Genomic DNA, 24645 nt, shown 5'->3' on the forward strand with positions numbered 1-24645 from the left:
ATTATTCTTTTGAAGTTTTGCCAAGTCACTGAAGTCATCTCTCCATAATTGTATTTTAGAGGGTGCTATTGTTCATCTAGGAAGGATTCCTTAAGGCAAAGAAATGCTCTCATAATTTGAGATACAGGCCATGCCATATAACCTTACGGAAATAAATCATAATTCTGGTGGAATTTTACACAGTGTTCGGGCTCTTATGACATCAGGAATTTAGACAGTCTTTCATGAACTTCATTTGCCTTCTTGAACATTGTTCTATCTACTTAAAAGAATGAACCTTCCACATGTCACCAATGGAGCAGTATGTTTATTAATACCTTAGAAGAACACTTTTATCTCATTTATCCCAGGTCTGTATTTTAAGGGATCCTACTCCTAAGAATTCTCATTCCCTTCATTGCCAGGGACACTGCCTTAAAACAAAAGAAGTTGAAGATTTTGATTGATCCCTTGACTATGCACTTATATATACAAGATGTGCTACTGCTCCAAAACCTCTTATATCCAAAGCTACTCTGAAGCTGCTTCTAAGCATATGTACCTGTTCATTCTAAAATGACCTTCATCACCTCCTATTTGGCCATTATAGAAGAATTTAAAAAGGTATAAGTTAGACAAGCAATCAAACACTTCACTTCCTGGCTTTATCTCCAGCAGCCAATACCAGTAAGGTTGAATGGTATTGGAACTTCTTCCTCCAAGACTCTGGTTCTTTTATTTATAAAAGGAAATAACTGATAAAAGACCTTCTATATGGTCTAAATTACAGGGACTAGAGTTCTACAGCTTGTACACATAACTTTTTCAGGAGGGTCAAGGTGAACTCCAGAATAATAAGTACCATGTTTTGAGTACTTATTAACTGAAACCATTGTAGCAAACACTGCACACAGTATCAAATTTATCTCTACAACAACTCTGTACAGTAGTCATCATTACCCTTATTTTACCAACAGAAAAACTGAGGGTAGAAAGTTGATTGAGGACAGACAGCTAAAAAGTTAATAAGTAGCAGAGTTGGGGCTCAATCCAGTCCAATCTTACATTAAAATCTGTATTCTTAACCCCTTTGCCATAGTGTCTTGAGAAAAGTAGAAGAACTAGAGCAATGAAGTTCTTGGTGTCATTTCTGCTCTAACTCTCTGGCTGCAGTCTTACTTACGGAAGAAATAAAGCAGATAATTTGGCTTACATAAATTATAACACAATATATAATTTAATATATATTTAAGATATAATTTAAAATAATTTATATTTACACATTGTTACATAGTTCTATGTGGCTGTTGGCAAATGATGTTAAACTACTGAATAAATTACATTTTCCACTGCTTTTTCTCCAAGTGTTGGAATGAAAAACTTGAGTAGTAATGCAGTTTTATCATTTATCCAGTAATAATGGCAGTTTAAATTATGGCAGTCTTTCTAAAATGGTAGATGTTACTGTAAGACTTGTTAATGGTATAGAAGATAAGTTATTAATACAGAGGGTCTGGAATTTCACCTTGTCTTCCCACCCAGCTCCTCCAGGGTGATTCCCAATATTACTCAGAGCCCTCCTCACAACCATTCACCCCACCCTTAGTGGAGGCCAAGAACAACACCAAGGTCTGCAGTAACAATAAAACGTGGAGAAGGAGCAAGTTTTTAGAAGAGGCACACAGGTCATGCAATGAACCTTTATTAATGGGATTTTCAAATGTTGCTGACTCAGTCCTGGATGAAGAGATGCAAACAGGCAAGATCTTAGCATACTCCTAATTGTATTCAGTACCTTAACTTTGGTGTTTCTTTCTCTACTCAGCCTTTTTTTTTAATTTTTTTTTTTTTTTTGAGGAAGATTAGCCCTGAGCTAACTACTGCCAGTCCTCCTCTTTTTTTTGCTGAGGAAGCCTGACCCTGAGCTAACATCCATACCCACCTTCCTCCACATTATATGTGGGATGCCTACTACAGCATGGCGTGCCAAGCAGTGCCATGTCTGCACCTGGGATCCAAACCAGCGAACCCCGGGCCGGCGAGAAGCGGAACGTGCTCACTTAACTGCTGTGCCACCAGGCCGGCCCCTATTCAGCCTTTTTTTGTGCCTCATCATATTATGGTCAGTGATTCTTCACTCATCCTATTATACAATTCCTCAGAATTCCCTTTCTGCTGGCTTCATGGTTCATCCCCTCTCCCGCAGCCTCATTTGGATAGACTAGATGCTGAATTGATCACCATCTTAGAGGACTGAAGCTGAATTGCAGAAAGCACATTAGGTATTACTAAAGAGTTTTGCTTCTTTTTAGGTAAAAACAGTCATTATTCTGCTTCTGACTTCTCATGCAATTTTGTTTAACATGTTCTTGATTTATAATAAGCCATTTAAGAAGCTTTCTTTTTATCATGTATTTCAACTATTTGGAATTATATTCAATTTTTCCAGAACTGCAGATGAAGAAAGGGAGCTCAAGAAGATGCTTTACTAGTTTAATCCATAATTTTGCTACCTGAGTTAACAAACTTTCAAAAAGTTATTATATTTATTTGTGTTCCTTTTTTTCTGAAAGGGCTATTTCTGAAATTTTTAAAGTCTGGGAGACTCATTTTAATTAATGCTGACATCAGACAGTATTCTATGTAAGGAGACAATTTTAACCTTTTAGTAAAGAGATCTGTTAATTATTTTTGCTGCTCTGTGACTAAGAAATAGTCTCTTCAACTTCAGAAAGTGTTAAATGTCTCTCTTTTTCTTCTTCTCTGCTTCTTTGTCCCAGACACATGCTAATTCATTGAGCACTTACTCTGTGCAGGGCACCATGCTGAGCATATTGTTTATGTTATCTCATTCAGTCTTTAATGACAACCCATGTTATAGATGAGGAAGCCGAAACTTAGAGACATCAGATTAATTTATGTGATGTCACAGAGCTACTACAAATATCCGAGTCAAGCTCCACACCTAAGCTATCTAATGCCAGAATCCATTGATGTGCTTCAACCTGATGCTGTGCTGGCTGCCTCCATTTATTACCACTGACGCTGAGCTAGGTGATCTGCCAGACCCTTCTATATCTTAGCTAATTAAATCTGCATGTTAACTTGGCAAGGTAAGCATCATCATACCCATGCGTAATGGATGAAGTGGAGAGGGAGGGTAAACATGTTGATTCTCAGATCTCAAGCTTGCCTCCTAAGCCACAATCTTCATACTGACTCAGTACTGACTGCCTTTGAGAAACCAGTGTATGCTAGTGATTTTGATGACACTGGAAGGCAGCTATATTAGGAGTCATTTTAAAAAGTATTTTTAAGCATATTCAACTCTGAAGAGTCTTCTCAAAGTAATTATTCTTCTTACTATTTTAAATAGTTGAAAAAGATGTACTTCCTAAGCCTAAGTTTATACAATATTCCTAATTTTGCACAATACTGAATCTTATATCTAATGAAAAAAAAAGGCCTAGAATAACCCCAAATCTGCTACCTTTCGTTATAGACTGAGGTTTAACAGCACCGCAGCGATTTAAGGTCAAAAGGAGAGGCCATCGAAAACCAAATTACTATTGATTTAGCCTCATGGAAATTACTGATTTGTAATTATGAGAACAATAACAGTAATTCTAATATGGCTAAACTAAAGCATATAGTAAAACTTTTTATCTTCTTTCCTGATTCTTATTTTGTTTTTCTCTGCTTAATGTTACATTAAAAATGCAACTTTTTAAATTAATTAAAGAGATAAGATTAGTTTAGAGTGTTAGCACCTTTGAGTTTTATGAACATGCACAATCAGGAAAGTAAAGGAAATGCCACCCAGGCAGAATGCACCTAGAAAATTTTAAGTTTACGTGCAGGTGGTTTTCTTAAAATATTGTCACAACTTTTTTTTTTTTTTTTTTTTTTAAAGATTTTATTTTTTGCTTTTTCTCCCCAAAGCCCCCCGGTACATAGTTGTATATTCTTCGTTGTGGATCCTTCTAGTTGTGGTATGTGAGACGCTGCCTCAGCGTGGTCTGATGAGCAGTGCCATGTCCGCGCCCAGGATTCGAACCAACGAAACACTGGGCCACCTGCAGCAGAGCGCTCGAACTTAACCACTCGGCCACGGGGCCAGCCCCTGTCACAACTTTTAAAACTAACAAAATGCCTGATATCAGCTTACTGCTCTCTGAACTATCTGTTTTAAATTGTAAATGCCATGAGAACAATAATGACTTCAATAACAACTTTAGAATAGACCTAATTTGAATGCTTCTCATGCTTGCAGAAAAATAGCCAGGAAATGATCTCCGCAAACAATATTTAGTTTATTTTGTTTTTTTAAATTGAAAGCAAAACTTGCACACAGAATCACCTTGGCCAGGCTCAAAGTAGCCTGGCACTGTTTTTATAATGGCTCTAAAAATGAGAAAAAAATAATGGTTTACAAAAGTGGCACAATAAAAACAAAATTTGATGAAAATATTTATGAAATGGAATGTTCCAATTAAATTATGTTTTGGTTAAATTATATTTAAGCAGAAAATTTTTATTACCACTCTCATTGAAAAGCTTACAAAAATAAGTCCGTGCCCCTCCTTCAGTAACTAGGATATCATGATTATAATTGATACTGTGTTTGGCAGGAGTCGCAAACTCAAACACTTTAGGGGCCAGGTACAAAGGGTAAATAAATTAGGCAAGTCAAACAAAGCACATGCAGGAGCCCAACATCTAGACTTCAGTAATTGTCTCCAAATGTCTTTTATTAAGCAGTCTTTCATTGAAAGCTGACTTTTATTAAGCAGTCCTATGGTGTTTGCCCCTTTACATTTACCTAATACCACCCACCATCGCATTGAGGTGTAGATATTGCTACTACGTCCACTTTATAAACGAGAAAATGGAAGTACTAAAAGGATCAGGAACTTGTCTGTGGTCACACAGCCCTAGGTAGTAGTGCCTATAGTAAATGCCAAGCAGTGTGACATCAGGACATGAGCCCCTACTCACCATTAGTCTGAGCTTAATAATTACAGAATGGTAAGTGAACACACTGTAATTATTACACATATTAACCAATAATCCCCACCATAACTCTGAGAGGTAGACATTAGTATTTATACCTGTTTTAAATGTATGGAAACTAGATGGCAGAGAGGTTAAGACAGCTGCGCAGTATTACATAACTAGTAACTGCAGAGCCAGGAGCTGAAGCCCCATGTGGTCGGTTTCGAGAGCCCCTGCTCTTGGTATGGTTCTCAACTGGAGTGATTCTGCCCCCCAGAGGACATTTCACCCTACAGAGACATTTTGGTTGTTCCAACGTCGGGAGGAGGGAGATACCAGCATCTAGTAGGAAGAGACCAGGGATGTTGCTAAATATCCTACAATGCACAGGACAGCTCCCCACCTGCAACACAGAATACCTGGCCCAAAATGTCAACAGTGTCACTGATGAGAAACCCTGGTCTATGCAATTATTATTGTGCAGCCATGTAGATAGAAAACAGGCTGTTGCGATAGATGGGGACTGAGATCACATAATTCAAAGTCTTCATCTCTAAATAAATCTCTGCTATCAGACTGCTTTCATGTTGTCTCTTTCCCCTAAAAAGTAAACTGCAAAAAAAAATCCAGATAATTGAGTACTTTATTTAATCAAGACATTGGGGGTGTTTTTGTATCTTATTATGATGTTTAATACTATAAATTCTACATTATCTTATGAAAATTTTTATTATGAATTCTACTTTTATGAAAAGAATCTTAGACACTTCTTTTTTCGGCAGTTCATAGGCACATTATTAAAATTCTCCCATATATTTCTACACAGTTATCTCTTTAACCAAAATTGCTCCCAATGAATCTTTCTTATCTTCTTTTCCCTTCTGACATTTATAAGTCATTTCCCACAAGTCACAGCGAAGGTGTTGGTGAAGAAGAAAACTATGAAAGGAATCCTTTTCCCCTTAATTACTTAGCAGCTGTCTTGGCACATTGCTTTCCCTTCTCCCTTTTGCCTCTTGAAATGCCTATTATCTCCACTAATTATTTTCAGAGCTTAGAGAAACAATATGTAATGGCTTAGACAGAGGGGGAGTTAGAGATGAGGAGGAGTGATGTCACCAGAACAGCTGGCTAAGATGGAGTGTTCCTGCTAGTGAAATACAAGACATAAAAGATAAAATACTTAAATGATAATACGCTTCCTGGAGGAAAGGGGAAGGGGCTTCAAGAATGGTCATTAATCCACAGCTCTCCTGTCAACAGTGGTTTATTTAAACATCTGCTAAACATTTGTAATTTTAACAAATTTGCCTCGAGGTACTTGGAATTTTCTTTTAAAACGGATTCCTTCTAGCATTCAAAATAATGTGTTCTTTTAAGCTTAAAAATCCAACTGACCTTCTTAATGAGCTTCTGACCAAACTAGAACTTTCTAGATTTAAATTTTGTGTACTTTTGGTCAATGTGACTTCCTGTTTTTGAAAAGAGGAAAGAGATTAAGAAGGCTCCAAAAGCTGCTTACATTTTGGACTATTCTTTAAATATTGATTTTATGTGAGTTAAGTGTAAGCTGATTAAAAACATATGGATTAAATTTTCCTTAAAATATGAATGGTTTTAAAAATTAAGAAGGGGGAATTCTTGGCAAACTGTGATTATTTTTTGTCAAAGCAAAAATATTTGAAAAGTAGTTGTTGCCATTAAAAAAAATTTCCAAATACAGCTAGATTTACCCTTCCTTTACTTGTCCTCTTTAATTTACTAGCATTATGCAAACTGTCATAAATCTATTTTAAGAGTATACATATTATTAGGAACAAGGAATAAGAATTTATATGTCAGAATTTATATTTTGAGGATTCTTTTTCTATTACTTTAAAATTATATTCTCAAGAATTTCTCTGAGCAGAATTTTTCTTCTGAAAATCCATGTGGTAATACTTTTTAAACCTCTTCATAAATTGGTTTCATATCACATTTAAATGCAGTTCATGAAAACCTGATTTGTTTCTACCAAAGCAATTATAGATTATATAAAGGCAAAAGGATATTTGTTATGGTTATTATCTTAGTCCATTCGGGATACTATAACGAAACCCTATAAAGTGGGTAGCTTAAAACAGAAATTTATTCCTCACTGTTCTGACGGTTGGGAAGTTCAGGATCAAAGGCGCTGGCAGATTCAGGGTCTGATGAGAACCTACTTTCTGATTCATAGACAACATCTTCTAGCTGTAACCTCACATGGAGAAAGGGGCAAGGGAGCTTTCTCAACTGGCCCTCTTTTAGAAGGGCACTAATCCCATTCATGAGGGCTCCACCTTCATGACTTAATCATCTCCCAAAGGCCCACCTCCTAATACCATCACCTTGTGGATTAGGATTTCAACATGTGAATTTAAGGAGGGAGACATGAATATTCAGATCATCGCAGTTACTCATGTTAGTGATAGTATCTTTAAGCATAAGGCTATCTCTTATGTCTGTGTATATAAGTTTAATATGTGGGTTACAGAACTTGGGCTATAAGTGAAACTAGTAAAATTAACTCTTTTACTAAGTTCACATAGTTGCCAAAAGACGGAAATATTAAGCAAGACGGTTTAGCAAAATTTTACCTTGAAGAAAACACAGTTAGCATTGGAGGGTGAAAGGGCAAGTGAAAACTACAGAGTAATTTGAACTTGAATCCCATGATACTAATTAGGCTCAGTCACACGATTGTTGGCTGATGCAACTAGGCACCAATAAACAGGTGGGACCACTGCAGGTGAAGTTTGACATTATTTCTCTTAGAGGTGTCTAGGTATGAAGTTGTTATTTGAGATCATCACTTGAATATATGGAAAAGCATTTATAGAAAGAAAAATATCAAGTACTACGTCTAACTATATAACTGTAGATAGCAATTTCTATAGTTGTCAGATTTCTCATGTTTACTAAACTAAATTTTATTCTCCCTGTCTTACTCATCCCCAGTTTTCTAACTACCAGAAAGAATGTCACAGTTGGCTCTACATAAGTTTTATTTATCAAAGTAAAACATATTTATAATATATATAAAGTATAATGATAATAAGTTGAGAGATCTGTTACCTATACTTTATATGAGCTGTTGAAAGTAAAAATCATGATAATTGCCATTAGTTTTGAGTGCTTAATATATGCAAGAAACTGCACTAAATAATTCATGTACTATTGTTATCTTTTTAATCTTGCCAACAATCATATAAGGCAGATGTCATTCACATGATACAGAGGATGGACCTAAGAGAATTTTTATCATAAAGTGATAACCTGGGATTTTTGAGTACAGGGTTTTCTGCTTTTAAACAGAGTTTATACTATATCATGTTCTATATCAAATATATATATGTATGTATACATGTGTATACACACATGCATATATTGCATTTCAACACTTGTGCTGAACTCCACTTCAGAATGTGATTGTCACTAATGTGTCTGTTTCAGAATATTAAATTGTCTTTCAATTATATCACTTTGAGTCCAATATTAATCCAAAAAGGTGCTGAACATTCTTTGTACTATGTTTAATTCAGCCCGCTTCATCTGTTGTAGGTTTTTAATGGAGATTTTGTCTACAAATATCCTTAATACATTGTTCTTGATCTTATTTTTTAAAAGAATTTAAATGCTTCTAGTTAAAACCATAATCCTTCCCAACAGTACATTTTTGTCAGTCATATGGTTTTCTTCATAATAGATGTTTGGATATGTGTGGAATTGAGCTACTAAATTTCACTCCCTTCTTTATGTCATTATCCATTCCAGGAACATCCCTCACTAGGCCAACTTTCAGAAAAGTTAATAGACAACAACATTAACGTCATCTTTGCAGTTCAAGGAAAACAGTTTCATTGGTATAAGGTATGTTAATTCCCAAAATATAAAAATTAAAATGTCTGCATTGGTAGTTGAAATTAGAATACTTCTTTGAACCCCAGGTAAAGATTCTTGAGTTATTGTACTTTTTACAATCTAAATTTAATACTGTATTAACTAATATATACCACGTGTTGTCTTAAGTTAGCATTTAAGTATAAATTCTATCTATGTTTGGAACACTTAAAACCAAGGGTGAGCACTGATACTTAGAGTGGTACTGACTGCAACAATATGGAGAAGACTTTAGTCAGGTGAAAAGTTGTTCACACTCCAACTACGCCTTTCATATTCAGAGACCTACATATATTCTGGTCCATGGGCACATCCTTGTAATAGATTACGTTGAGGAATATCAGCTTAATTTTCAATAGCACATAGCTAGATTTGGTGTAGGTCATCTAATAAAGGAACAGAAGAGCCAAGGAAGCAGTTGACCCAGTCAAAGTCTTCCTCCATAAGAATACATCTTAGTTTTGTCCAGAATCCTTCTGGCCAGGTGAGATCCACAAGCAGAATGGACATTTGGCATCTCTGTTACTCTGGCAGTGTCATGGAACCCACTCCCCCCAACTCCACATTGAACTGTTCTTCTGTGATGCTGTTATAGCTTTTTTTTTGAGGAAGATTAGCCCTGAGCTAACATGTGCTGCCAATCCTCCTCTTTTTTTTCTGAGGAAGACTGGCACTGAGCTAACATCTGTGCCCATCTTCCTCTACTTTATATGTGGGATGCCTACCACAGCATGGCTTGCCAAGCAGTGCCATGTCCGCACCCAGGATCGGAACCGGCGAACCCCGGGCCGCCAAAGCGGAACGTGCAAACTTAACTGTTGCACCACGAGGCCGGCCCCTGCTATAGCTTTATTTCAGTCTTTTAGATTCTTTCTTCCAGGACACTCTCTTTTCTATAAAGAAAAGATGATGCTCTGATACCCTAATTTTCACTGCACATGTCTGATCAGGTTGTCTTCTTCATCTCTTCATTGTATTTGCTTCTTCCTTCCACTCCTAATGTCTTTTACTTATTTTTTAATACTTCAAAGAGACTACGTTTTCTTTCAGCTTCAACAAATACTTGAACCCATTTGCATTTGCTACAAAGCTGGTGTTCCCTCTACCAGTTTCTCTAATACCCAACTGCCATATTTATTATCCAAAAGCACTACTTTAATCATCCTACTTCTTCCCTTAGAAATCTTTAGTGAAACTTTATTTAATTCCCTGTTTTCCCAAATTTTATACCATGGAACCCCTTTTTAATCTAACAGCTGTTAATATCCACAGAAGTAGGGCTCTGGCCCCAATTAAATCCCCAAACCACTTTATTAACAACAGTAACAGTTTCCACTTATTGAGTACTTACTATTGTCAGGCACTGAATTTATTAATATTGACTCATTTAATACTCTGAACAACTCATAACAATGTGGGCAGTATTACTAATATGCCCATTTGTAAAGATGAGGAAATACATTTAGGGAGGTTATATACTTGCCCAAACTTCCCTAATAGCCTAAATCCTGTGTTCTTAACCTCTAATCTTAATAGTTGAATTTCAAATTATTGTTCAGCTTTTTACTGCTTTTGCCTCGTCTATCTCTGCTATTTATTATTTCTTGACAGTCTTATTGGTTCTAGTAGTTTCTCCCTACTCCTTTAAAAAAATGTCCAATGACTGATAAACCATAAAACCAGGTTTATTATTAATTGAATTGTGTGCAGAGTAAGAATCAACAGGCTCTGAAAGCCTGAGAAGCTCTGCTGTAAGTCCTGTGTTTGCCCTTACAGTCACCTACTTTGGCTGCCCAGAGATAGTTTTATCAATAACCTCTGTCAGGGTTGTAACAAACTCCTAGCCCATCTCCCGAATCCATCATCCACCTGGCTGCAGGATCTATTTAAATCACAAGTGTGACCACAGCACTCCCTAGAGTAAAATATTCCAGTGGTTCCCTCTAATTTAGGGGATCAAGTCTTTAGCGTGGCCTAAGAGACCATCTGGTCCCCACTTGCCTCTCTGGCCTCATCCCTCACTATTCTCTGCCTTACACTTGTCCCTCCAGCCATTCTTCTAATTCTCCTGTGCACGCACTCACCGGATTCTTTCTTTCCTCTGTTCTTCCTTGTGCCTTTGCTCTTGCTACCTATCCCCCATGCCTGGAAGCCCTTCTCCCTCCTTACTTGGCTAACTCTTACTCATCCTTTAAGACACAGCTCATGAGTCACCTCCTCCAGGAAATAGTCTCTGACAACCTTCCCCAGCCCTCAAATGCTTGCTGAGTATCCCTCTCATTAAGTTATTATACCTCTATTGCTTCCTGTGTACATTGTTTTTTGAAATTTTCATTTATATACCTGTGAGATCCTTAAGATGGCAACTGTATGGCCTAGCAATTTAGCATCTCCAAAGTGATACACAGTAGGTGCTCAATAATGGTTTAGATGAATGGATTTTAAAAATCTACAAGTGATATATTTTCACTGTTATCTAAGATACCAAATTGTTAGTGTCTAGGTAGTGGCTTGCATACAGCAGAAACTTAATGATACTTGTGAATGGGAAAATGAGCGTATAAATGGATTTCAAGACTTCTCATATCTAATTCCTTATAAATATGCAACTTTCACGCCAGTAAGACTGGTTTCCTCTCTCTTCTTACTTCATCTACAAGTCAGGTAAACCTTTAAGCCTTTGCTAATTCTCATTTTCTCAATAGGAATACCTAGAATCTTCTCCATAATTATTAAGTACCATCCATCAAGAACACCTGCTCCATGAAGCGTCCACTTGTAACTATGATTTTTTGCTCTGGTTTGGGTCAACATGTCCTAAAGGTTGTGCCATGGAACAGTAGTTCTGTAAAATATTTATATATGTTACAGAAAAAAGAGTTTTGTAACTAAAGAAATGTTGAGAAATACTGCATTAAATAATGCTAAATTATTTCTGAATTGCAGGACTTCTCTGAACCTTTCATTTTCAAGTGAGCATTTTGAGTCTCTAAGTGGAAGAAATCATATGCAGAACTTCCCAAACTTATTCACCCTCACAATCCTTTTCAAGTTTAAAATCTCTTAGGACTATGTTCCATGGAAGGTACTTTGGGAAATACTGGTCTGTACTTTGATTAGGTTTTTAGGTCAGCGTGTTCATTGGTGCACGAACACACTCTCATGCACATACACATACACACACCACCATATCACATGTCTATGTTTTGGCTGGCCTACTTGGTTGCTTACATTTTTCTTTTGTCTTACAGGTTTTGAGTAATGAAATGGCTCACCTTCCACTGATAACTACAAGAATTTTTAATATTTGGTGATTGCTAAACCATTGTATACTATCGTCATTAAGTAAATGTACTGGTATATTTTCTAGGACCTTCTACCCCTCTTGCCTGGCACAATTGCTGGTGAAATAGAATCAAAGGCTGCAAACCTCAATAATTTGGTAGTAGAAGCCTATCAGGTATGTATATATTATACACAATTTTTTCAAATAAACTTTTAACCCCAATTTCTGTGGCAAGGTACAAAGTAGTGCCCTATCATCTTGAGAAGAGTGGTGGAAAGAACATTAGATTAGAAATTCAGAAGCTGAGTTTAGCTCTAGCTCTACCACTAACTAGCCATGGAACCTTGTGAAAGTCAGTTCAGCTCTCTGTGCCTCACTGTGTTTCACTGGTAGTAAGTAAACTCAAGTTGGGCTAGAGGCTATCTAAATTTCCTTCCAAATCAAATGTTCAGTGAGTCACCAAATCATAGTTATAGAATACACTTTATTACCAAGAAATTTCACAATTTCCTATGTCGTAAAGATAAAGTAAGAAATCCACACTGTTATTTAAAGCAGCAACATGTCAGGGAAAATGAACTATTTGGGATATAGAGATTACCAAGAGGACTCTGTCGAGGTCTCCTAGATCAATCACATCATTGTTCAATCAGTTATTTTAGCAGTTTTATCAAACTAATTTGATTAAAAGAATCATCTGAAGAGATAGACTGTTTTATTGAGTTGGCAGTTGTATGCCGTCCTGTCTATGAAGAGTGGGTGCCAAATGCAAAGATTTAAAGAAACATCTGCTCTTTCAACCTAGGTCATTCCTGGATGGAATAGTCTCTGTTAAGATATTGTAATAATAATGACTTTTATTTTAATACCCTAAGAGCCAGTTACTTTTTATCCATGAGCTCATTTAATCTTCACAACTAACCAATAAGGCAGGTGTTAGTATTCCCATTGTGTATTTGTAGAACTTTAAAGAACTTGAGCAAGTTACCCAAATGTCAAATAGCTTACAAGCAGAAGCAGGATCAGAACCTGGGAATTCCTTAACTCCAGGGTCTTCCTCCTATATGATATCACCTGTTTGTCTTTTTTTTTTAACATAGTGTCCAAAGATATGCTTTATTCTACCTTGAGTTTATCGACCATTGATCAAGTCTCACTTCCCAAAATTCTCTGATACCCTTCCTGACACAGTAGAGTTGAATAGCAGAAATAGTAGCCCAAGCATTGCAAACCTCAAGCTTCTCTTATTTTCTCCATGTAGCATTTGACTTCAACTCAGATACAAAAGGGAAAGTCAGGAAGTAGACATGGGCTAGAAAATGAAGGATTTGTTTAAACTTTCTTTTAAAAGGAAAATAAATCTTGTGAGATTTTTTTTTTTTTTTTGCCAAGGAATTGTTCTGTCTGAAAACTATGTTGGATGAATGTTAGGAAGAGCATCTTTAATTATATTTCTTTCTCACTGTTAAAAAAGAATATTATGACTGGAGGGACTTCTTATCAATAAAAATCAAATGCGGGTACAATTCATTCCCATCTGTAGTTTGTTCCCAAGAATAATGAAAATAAGGAAGGAGCTTACAGTGTTAGAAGTCACTCTAGTTTTTATAGTATGAACCCATTAATTGCCCTAAACAAGGAATATAAATGGACATACTTCCCTGTGTGTCAGACTGTACCAAGGGAAAAGGAGATGGCAGCATTTGGTTTCATGTTCTTTATTTGCCTACGGTAGGTGTGTGATGCCTCAGCTAACTGTAGTTCTGATTAACCTTAAACAATGGGAAAATACTAGCAAATCTAACAAAAACTTACTCTGGCTACTAATTTCCTTAAGTTTGGATTCTGTTATTATTTTATATATGCCTGTATTTTCAAAATTCATCTCAAATTTCATTTTGTCTTCACAGTACAACAGAAACAATTCACAATTCATTGAAGAAAAAAAAGAATAAAAATATTCCATTCTAACTTTTCATTTTTTGTATTCCCTTTTTAAGAATTTTATAAAATTATATACAAATTTAGTACACAGTGAATGACTGCATTTTATTTTTTATCCTTTACATCAGCACTGCCATTAGAATTAAAATTATATAAAACTATATATAATAACCATATAGTTATAATATATAACTATAATAACGTAATAGTAATTTTGCTGAAATTAAGAAATGAAAAATAAATTACATTTAATAAAAAAGAATTGTACATCAGAAAAAATAAATTATGCTTCTATAACTGTTAGGTATGAAAAAGGAAGCTTAAGATTGTATCTGGAGCTTAATTTCTAAATCCCAAAACTGGGCAAAATTTCAGCTATTTGTTGTCACATCTTGAACAACATTGGTTTAACTAGCTTAAGATTTTAAGAGAAGCAGAATTTCAGAAGGGAAAACTGAGAATAGTCATTATATTAGGAATTTCCTTCTTATCTGTCAAACCATCATCATATCAACACCATTAGTATTCTGTCAGAAGTTTCTATTAGTTTGCTAAAATTGTTCAATTACATGATTACAATGTATGAGCTCTCTGGGAGATAAAACATGTGGCTGACATAGTCTTACCTAATCCAAATAAAATTTACTAATTTGAGGAAGTATCTTGTTCTAAAGATTTACTACCATAATTCCATGATCAGTTATTAATCAGTAAGCACAACTCTCTTTATCAATAATACAGTTGAAGAAGAGAAATTACTCAATTAAAGAATTATAAGCCATTAGAAATTATTTTTTTTCTCTATACCCTGCTATTCACTCTCTTTCCTTAGGTACATACTTCATCTTTTCCCTTTCCTTTTGTTTACAAGTATAAATTAAGGAGTTTTGTCTGTGGTAGACTCTTAGTTTTATGAGATAAAATACAGACAGACCTACAGTATATCTTTAATGTAGCCAAAACTTTTGGAACTCAGAGATTGTGATGGAAAAGATTAGTCCATGCATGATACATGATAGACATTACATAGATGCTTTTTGAATGATTGTATAAATGAGTGAATAAATGAGTGCATCGTTTTCTGCTTACCAAAGGGCCCCATTTTAGCATTAAGCATTGGAACAAATTTGATTGATACAAGTGAACCCCAGGGACTTGGCAAAAATCCTAGGCCATTCTTGGAGAATTGACAGATCCATATCTGGCAAGTAATTCTTATGCCTACAATATAGACATGGCCTCCCAAAAATTTACGTTTCAATTCTGTATCAATAAGGCATTTTAGCTTTCGTGATAGTCTAAAGTGTTTGAAACTGAAACATTTCTTTAACAGCTGTAAATGTCAGAAGGATGTTCCAGATTTTTAGCTAAGATTTACCTTCTGTGATGATATATGTGTTCTCAATGTTTTATTTAAATTTCATCACAAAATATAAATATTATTGGATTAAAAATGATTATTTTTGTAACACAGGCTAAGTGAGAAATAGCTTTGAAGTGATCAAAACCATAGTCATAGAAATATGCGAAAAAATAGAGCAATTTAAATGCAGGTAGTCCAGTCCTTCAGTATTTCTTATGTATTTCAAATATAATTGGGTCATTATGTGGAAACACCGTTCTTATTGATACTTTTTATAAACAGACCCTTTGATTTAGTTAAAAATTAAATCTAGAATGATTTAATAAGCCTGACTCTGTTTAGTTGCTTACATTTGAAACTGCTATCGTATACAATTTAAAAATGATGTCTCTGTAGAAACTCATTTCAGAAGTGAAAGTTCAGGTGGAAAACCAGGCAAAAGGCATCTATTTTAACATTACTGCCATCTGCCCAGATGGGACCAGAAAGCCAGGCACAGACGGATGTGGAAATGTGACAAGCAATGACGAGGTATGTGGGTGTGCGTTTTTCCCATTTAACATAAACTAAGTTCTTCAGCATGCTTTCCCACAGAAAATTAAACCATTCTGAAAAACTTTACTTGCTACTGACTCCAATGATCTTGTTTACACTTCGATGTAATTTTTATTGTCTCTTTGCAAAGTCCCTACTTGTTTTTATCTCCATTGACTGTTCTCTCAAACTCTCAAGTTAAAATAAATAGATATATATTACATTAAATACTTAATAATAACTTTAAACTTAGGCGTCACAGAATGTATATTAGGAAATCGCATCTCATCAAACAAGTAGTGTCTATACTTATGATGATGATACTTTCTTTTTGGTTTCAAATCTGAAAATTCTCAAAGTAAATGTGAAATTGAAGGTAATAAGCCACAGAATAGAATGGAAGTGATGGAGCAGTTGATAAAACTAACAATTCCAAAATCTTTCACTTTGTGATTGTCCCAATACACTCACAATGATCTAGGAGGAGGTAAGGAAATGTGTTAAGAACAATAAAAAAGAAGGGTCAACATTTAACTAAAAAGGATGAAATATGGAAAAGAGAGGCCCAGATTATAGCAGTGTCAGGAAATAGGACCAGAGAAGATAGGGATTCTCCCAGGATCGGCACAATAGAAAGTAAACACACAGAAATATGCTTTGAAAGGGAATTCTTGTTGGATGAAGTGATTTTCAGTGAGTCACTTACCTCTTGATGCATCAGTTGCCTCATTTTTAAATGAATAACTTGGACTCGAATATTTCTAATCCCTCTTCCTTCTATCTCTAAGGTTCTATGATGTAATTATTATTTCAATGTCATGCTATAGGGAGGAAGAAGAAGAAGAGCTATTGAAAGCGATAAAAGGTCCTAAGATTCTAAGACTGAATAAAAGAGACTCTTTCTTTCTGTTTAGTTAGAATAGTTTTTCCTTCTTGGGAAGTTTAGAATTTCTGCAGGTAGTATAGTTGCTCCAACAAGCTTTTATTTGAAATTAATTATTGCTAGTTTCTAATTCTGTAGGCTCCTCCATAATCACTCCTTAGATTTTGTTCAAAAGACAGAATATAGCAGTTAACAAAATACCTATTTGATTTCCATTAAATATAGAGTAAACTTGGTGCTAGCAAAAGATAGCACTAAGTTACTTTCAGAGAAAGGCTTACCCTCTTGGAAGTTTTTCCTATCAAAATTGGTCTTGGCAGAATCGCTTTTCTTACTTCTTACATATTTTTCTTTCTCTTTATCCACATCTCTTCTTTCCCCTCACTTTCAACCAAGTAGTATAAATAGTTTGACTCTCAGGAAGAGTCATATGACCTCTGAATTACATAAATCCAAAGTGTTGCTCTACTATTAATATTGGTAGTGACCACATTATTCTATACATCTGTTAATCCTTAACATTCTTAAAGACAAAAAACATTTCAAGTACACCACCAGCTGTATTGATTTTAACATTATGACACTGATTTTAATTCCTAATTCATATATATAATATATAAGCCTGAATTTAGATCTTTCATATCATTGTGTGTATGTGTGTTTGTGTATGTGTGTGTATGTATATGTATTTGTGCAAAGCTTTTTGGTTGGGATGGAGATATATATCTATATAGACAGAGATTCATATATATATATATATGAACAGATATATATGGATGGATATGTTATGAATAGACACATTCTAAGAATATGTCTATTAATAGTATATGAATGGAATACATGAATAGAATAGAATATATATATTCCATATATATATATTTCCATCTATATATATATATATATCTATATGAATCTCTCTATAGATCGATAGAGATTTAGATATCCCCATTCCAACCAAAAACCCTGGCACAAATTATTTTCAAATTGTAATGGATCTCAGTCTAACATGGAAAAAGCATATAACCTTTTTATTTCCAAAGTACCTGAAGATCGTAAGGTGTGTTAACAAATATAAAGACACAAACCAATTGTGTTGTGCAAAAAGAAAAAAATAGAGAAAAAGGAAAAATTTGGCAGGAGAAAGGAATTCTGTTGTTTCATGAGGGAAACCAATTCCTGCCAGCCCAGATCCTTAGCTCTGGGCTAACATCTTCACGGAGACAAACATGTGACCTTGTATTGAGATCTTGAGATCCAAGAGTCAGAGTCCTAAATCTTTTTCCATTGAGTAACATGAGAGAAAGCCTCATGTTTTCTTCCAACACCATGTATAAACTAAAATTTAATTCTGAAATTTTACTTGGGCCCCTAGAAAATAAGAACAAAATAAAAATTGCTCATTTGAACATCTCATCTCAGGGTTTTAAACCTTTAGTTTATTTGGTCTATCACTAATGCAAAATATTCAGTAACCCCATATTTTAAGGGCTGAGTCCAGAAAATGGTCTATTCTCTCTTAAGTTTGTGAAGAAATCAATTGAAGACATAAATTAATCATCAGAAGTGGAGTAGACATTTCAAATAGGCTTAAACCCATGTCCACTTAATGGTACAATGTAGGCAAGCAGCAGTCATTGCATCCTTTTAACTCTCTAGCTCATTAATTAGGAAACAAATGAAACTTTAAAAGGATGCTATGTCTATGTATGAAAGAGAGTGCATATGTAATTTATAAATATTAATTTCTATAAGAGTATATTATTGATTCAAAATATAATTAACAGATATAATACTGGTAATAAAAATAATCAAGACATATGAATATATTTTCTTTCTCTCTCAAATTAAGGTTCTTTTCAATGTAACAGTTACAATGAAAAAATGTGATGTCACAGAAGGAAAAAGCTATGCAATAATCAAACCTATTGGTTTCAATGAAACCACTAAAATTCATATACACAGAAACTGCAGCTGTCAGTGTGATGACACCAGAGGATCTAAAAGGAAGTGTGTAGATGAAACTTTTCTAGATGCCAAGTGTTTCCAGTGTGATGAGAATAAATGTCATTTTGATGAAGATCAATTTCCTTCTGAGAGTTGCAAGTCACACAAGGATCAACCTGTTTGCAGCGGTCGAGGAGTCTGTATTTGTGGGAAATGTTTATGTCACAAAATTAAGCTTGGAAAAGTGTATGGAAAATACTGTGAAAAGGATGACTTTTCTTGTCCATACCACCAGGGAAATCTGTGTGCGGGTGAGTATAAATATATACATGAAGTTTTTACTAGTCATTATTAAACTACCATATATGTTAAAGTATCTTTAAATCACATCTTTATAATTACCAACCCTGAATCTAGATTTAATATTTAAAATTTCAAAGTCTGTGAAATTAGAGCATGGCAACAGACTTATAACACATGATTCTGATATTTATATTTTAAATTATTTTGTACAGGAAATACTTAAAAATAAAAACCAAAAGTTAATTGTTATTCTCTAGTATGCCTTGACCTTGTAAAGATATATACCAGAAAAGGAAATTACTGATGATGTCTGACAAGTTTTCTATAATTGGGGTGTTCTTCTAGAATGATCTGATCCATTCTCATCAGTGGTCACTCCCTCCAGTTTGCTCAGATAGTGAGCTATAAAAATATACTTTTCATTCTTTGGAAAATTCTTAATGCATTATTATAGAGGGTATTGTAAATCTGTAGCAATTTAAACATCTCCAGTTTATTTTTAGAACAATGCCAGCAACGGAATTGTCAAAGACAGCATTCTTCAAGAAAATACTGGTTTCATAAGTAATTGAAAAGATTAATTCCAGAGGCTACATGCAGACCAAACTTAAAAATGAAATAATTTAAAATAAAATATCAAAAGTATTTTTTAGCTAATTTAGTTTATTGCCACCTAGAGGTTAGATTCCAGAAAATCTATGCAACATTTGAAAACACAAAATAATTCTTTTTAAATGAATTAACTTTTATATGACAGTGTGCTAAATCCACTTATTGTTAAAACACTTTTTTAGTGTTTACACTTTGGTAAGCAAATATTAAATTACTGATGAACTGAAATATCTCATTGTCATAAGCATATAGAAAGTAACAAACCTATACAAAATAAATTTTCTATTCTTGTATAAACTAAAAATTTGCCCTATATCATATAAATATGTGATGGAAAATTGCCTTTTTTATTTTATTATATATACAGAATATTTTATATTCTAAACATTTATTCAGGTGTACCAGGTATCATGGATAGAACAAATTATAGATGACTTTAGAACAAACCAGCAATTATCTGCTAATTTTTTAGACCTAATCCTGTTTGGGATAGGGAAGAAAAATAATTCTGAGATCATTTCCCACAGCTGTCAACCTCTCAAAGAAGTCTGAAATACATTAAGAATCCCAGTCTTTGCTTATAGTAAAAAATCAAAAATCAATGTACTGACCCTTCTATGTCACTGTGGTACTACTGACCCACAGGCAGTTAAGAATCTGCTTTGAATTATTTATGTGTAAGTTATAAGTGCAAACTGTAGGCTGACAAGCATTTTCTTCACTAGTCTCCTTTGAGAATAAAAACACATGTTCACAGATCAGCTGGCTAGGATTAGGCGTGCAGCCTACATACCGGGAATGACGTCTGGCAGGCATTTGTTTGGCCTGGACCTCATTAGTTTTTCACTTAGCAAACTAAGCTAATCCAACAGTAGACTCTATGGAACAGTTACCCTGTAAGGTACTCCACAATAAAGGGAGGGAGGGAAGAAGTCAGGAATTGAGGAAAGGAAGGAAGGGTGGGGTGGGGAGGGAAGGGGAGGTCTGTGGCCAAATGAGCTTGAGAAACACTATATAACCCTGTAAAATGTACCCCCTCATAAGCATATTAAATTTTGGAGACTTCCTGCAATCTAAAATCCATTTAATTACACATAAACAGTGTTTTTCCTCAACTTATTTGTCTGCATAAATGCCCCCAATCCCAACACACAGCTCACACCATAATTTAGGACATGCCCCACTACTGTTAAATAATGTGCTGAAGACATGAAAGGACTAGTTCAACTTTCCCGGGGATCTTATCTTTAAACATGGAACTAACAGAACTGAAGCACTAGAAGGGTCTGCCTCACAGACCTTCAAAGTTATGCCAGGCCCTTAGCAGTAACAAGAGACTAAGAATAAATTATGGAAGCTGTTAATCAAAGACCCCTGCTTTTCAGATTTCAAGTCAGACAATTAACATTACTTCAGCCTTATAGCTTCTTTATAATTGTGTACTTTTAATTTAAAACTGAATGTACAGTGACCTTCAAGTAGTAGGGCGGCAACTGCAGCAGGGCAGACTTCCCAACTGTCAGCACAATAGATTAGCATTGGGAGATGATCTACAATAGAACAACTTTGATAGGAGACACTCCTAAGGCCTGGCATTGTGTATGTCAGACAAGTAGAAAATGATGCTGTTTCTACTCACTTTGACTGTCAGTGTGTTTCCATGGAGATAGGAGGGGAATTCATGTTTGGGAACGCTTCACAAAGTTGGTGGCCCCAATAATTTAGGTCCTGGAGTGTCTTTGTTGCAGGGCACGGAGAGTGTGAAGCGGGCAGATGCCAGTGCTTCAGTGGCTGGGAAGGGGATCGGTGCCAGTGCCCGTCAGCATCAGCCCAGCACTGTGTCAACCCAAAGGGCCAAGTATGTAGTGGAAGAGGCACATGTGTATGTGGCAAGTGTGAGTGCACCGATCCCAAGAGCATCGGCCGCTTCTGTGAACACTGCCCCACATGTCACACAGCCTGCAATGAAAACCGGTATGTGTTCTCTGACTCCAAAAATACATAAAGCGGTCCTTTGTTATAGCTATGTCCTTCCTTTTTTATTCTGCCTTCCTTATTCTTAGAAGTTGTTGGATCTTCTCCGCCAGATAAATTGCTATCATCACACTAAAAAAGAACTGAATGGGGAATGTGGGAATTAGAAGACTTAGATTCTAATCTTTGGCCACTAGAAAGCTGTGGAAGCATCAGAATTTGTCTAGGCTTTCACTAGATAAAAAGCTAAAGCCTTAGCTTTTTTGAAATGGGATTTGAGTTTTTTTAAAGAATAATATTCAGTGTGCATAAGGGTTCATTGTGGGGTTTTTTCCCCAGCTTTATTGAGATATAATTGACATATAACCTTGTGTAAGTTTAAGGTGTATGACGTGATGATTTAGGGGCTGCCTGCTTCCCAGCTTACTGTTAATTAGCTGTTTAGTTTAGGGCAAGTGGTTGAAGTTCTCTGTGCCTCAGTTTCCTAATATCGAAAGCGAGGATAATAATAATAATACCTTGCTATAGTTCTGTGAAAGAATCAAATTAGATGATTCATATAAAAAAAAAAAACCTAAACTTTTGTTCTTGGGGCACAGTCATCATAGAATAAACATTAATTGTTATTATTGTTTTATTTTTATTATTTTAAAGATAAAGAATTATAGTGGCTATAAAGCACTCTAGAAATAAATGATAGCTAAATGAAAAGTGATGAGTTAAATGAAGGTGGCATTATTGTTTTGTGCCAATAATTAATTTTCTAATAACAATTTGAGTCCTGCTCAAAGACCACTACTCTAAACATCACTGTGCCTTCCAATTTGTTTTATTCAAATTTTTTAAGACATCATTTTCTCAGATTGGTAGCTCAAGTAAAATTGTTTAAATTATGCATAGTAATTTATGTAACTCACTGGGAAACACAGCACTTAAACATAACGATGGAGTTACTTCTAATGAACCCAACTAAATTTGACCTGTGTAGTCATTGCCAAAGTTTTCTGGTAGTATCATAATATTCATCTTTTAAACCATCTATGCATATTTTTTTTTGTAGTGAGAGTATTTTATTCATTTTCTAGGCATTTTCTTCTCAATACAGAAAAATCATTATTTTGATTTTATACATTATTAAAATATTTTAAATGGTTCGAATGTAACTTTGTCATGGCACTAACTTCAGCCAAGATTACAAATAAATGTCATAGCTTTCTTTCCCAGTTTTAGAAAGCTGCTGTCTTAAAGTAGTACTCTATTTCGGTATTTTATTTCTTGCAGAAAATACTGCAGGCTACAGCCTATTTATTTATTTATTTATTTATTTTTGAGGAAGATTAGCCCTGAGCTAACTGCTGCCAATCCTCCTTTTTTTTCTGAGGAAGACTGGCCCTGAGCTAACATCCGTGCCCATCTTCCTCTACTTTTTATGTGGGACACCTACCACGGCTTTGCCAAGAGATGCCATGTCCGCACCCAGGATCGGAACCAGTGAACCCCTGGCCGCTGAAGCGGAACGTGCACACTTAACCGCTGTGCCACCAGGCCTGTCTCCAGCCTTTTTAAAGATTAAATGTCTTCACTTTTGTTTCCCCTTACAGGAATTGTGTGCAATGCCTTCACCCTCACAATCTGTCTCAAGCTATACTTGATCAGTGTAAAACCTCATGTGCTCTCATGGAACAGCATTATGTAGACCAAACATCAGGTAAACCAAAACTTAATAATCAAAGCACTGAAGAGTATCTGTGGAGACTCTTGTTCCCCCAAAGCGCCCAGAATCAACCATCCTAAAGAAAGGACTAACTGCTTCAGTGTTTTCAATCTCCCAGAGATGGTACTCTATAAAACCAGCCGAGTATATTCGCCATGCTTTGGCTGACTTCTTAGATCTCCCATCTTAACTACACAGCTAAATTTCCATGCTGTGTACCTCTGTAGAAGTACACCACAGATTTTCTAGAGAGGCCTCAGTGAGCCAAGAGTAAGAATTTCCTGTTTAGAGTCCCTTTCAGCCTTAGAGACAAGATCTGTGGAGCCATAATTATCCTTTATAACCCAAACTTTCTTCCAGTTATAACCGTCCTCATGTCAAACCATTGTTGACTTTCAAGCTTCAGGTAAAGACAAAAAATTCTGAGTAGCAATGATCTGCTTTTGCAAAATACATAACTTCAAAAGGGCCATTCTTTCCTGGTACTTTTCATTCTGATATAAACATAATTTAGGGGTGAATTGTAATAAAGGTATGGCACTTTTAGTCTGAAGACCTTGGCTTAAGGCATGCCCTTTCACACCAGTAGCTAAGAAATGTCAGCTCTCTTACAAAATTTCTCTAAGCCTGTTTCCTCATCTGTAAAATGGAGATAATACCAACCTCAAAGAATTGTGTGAAATTAAATGAGCCAGTGAACATGAAAGAAGCATGTAAATTAAAATATGACATAAACATGAGAGAAACATGTGAGAGCTGTACCCAAAGATCATTTTTACACAAAAGTTCGTTAGAACCCAAAAGCCAGCACCCCTCTTTGCTCAGATAAAGCTGTTAAACGACACGTGAATTAGAAGTGAAGCTTGAAATTATGTCTTCACTGAAGACATGCCTACTGCTGCTATTATTTTCAGTCTCTCCTCCAACTTGTAAGAATAATTCTAGCTCTTAGAGAGATCGCACAGAATAACTTTCTCCAGAGTTTTGTTTCCTTCTTCCCTCTCATCCACACTGTTCTTAGCCCATAATGAATTTGGCTCTGAAAAGAGCCCATGTGCTGCCAGCTGCGGCTGCAGAAATCACTCCAGAAAGCCAAGTGCCTTTTCTAATAAATAGAGCCCTTACTGTCAGCATGTCATTTATTATGTTAAGTAAACAAACCTACTCTGACCTAAGCATGGTTACAAAAAGTA

At 35.4% G+C, this 24645-nt stretch overlaps 1 protein-coding gene across 1 annotated transcript in view; it reads left to right on the top strand.

Annotated features, from left to right (window-relative positions):
* The window catches only part of ITGB8 (integrin subunit beta 8), a 78927-nt gene that overhangs the window by 49089 nt on the left and 5193 nt on the right, over positions 1–24645 (top strand). Inside the window, exons 7-12 of the mRNA XM_014830574.3 lie at positions 8770–8865; positions 12266–12355; positions 15885–16019; positions 18755–19160; positions 21513–21738; positions 23340–23446. Coding sequence (XP_014686060.1) covers positions 8770–8865; positions 12266–12355; positions 15885–16019; positions 18755–19160; positions 21513–21738; positions 23340–23446 — 1060 coding nt within the window. The remainder of the gene's footprint in view (positions 1–8769; positions 8866–12265; positions 12356–15884; positions 16020–18754; positions 19161–21512; positions 21739–23339; positions 23447–24645) is intronic.

This window comes from Equus asinus, chromosome 1 (assembly GCF_041296235.1).
Source record: "Equus asinus isolate D_3611 breed Donkey chromosome 1, EquAss-T2T_v2, whole genome shotgun sequence".
Classification (NCBI taxonomy): Eukaryota; Metazoa; Chordata; class Mammalia; order Perissodactyla; family Equidae; genus Equus; species Equus asinus.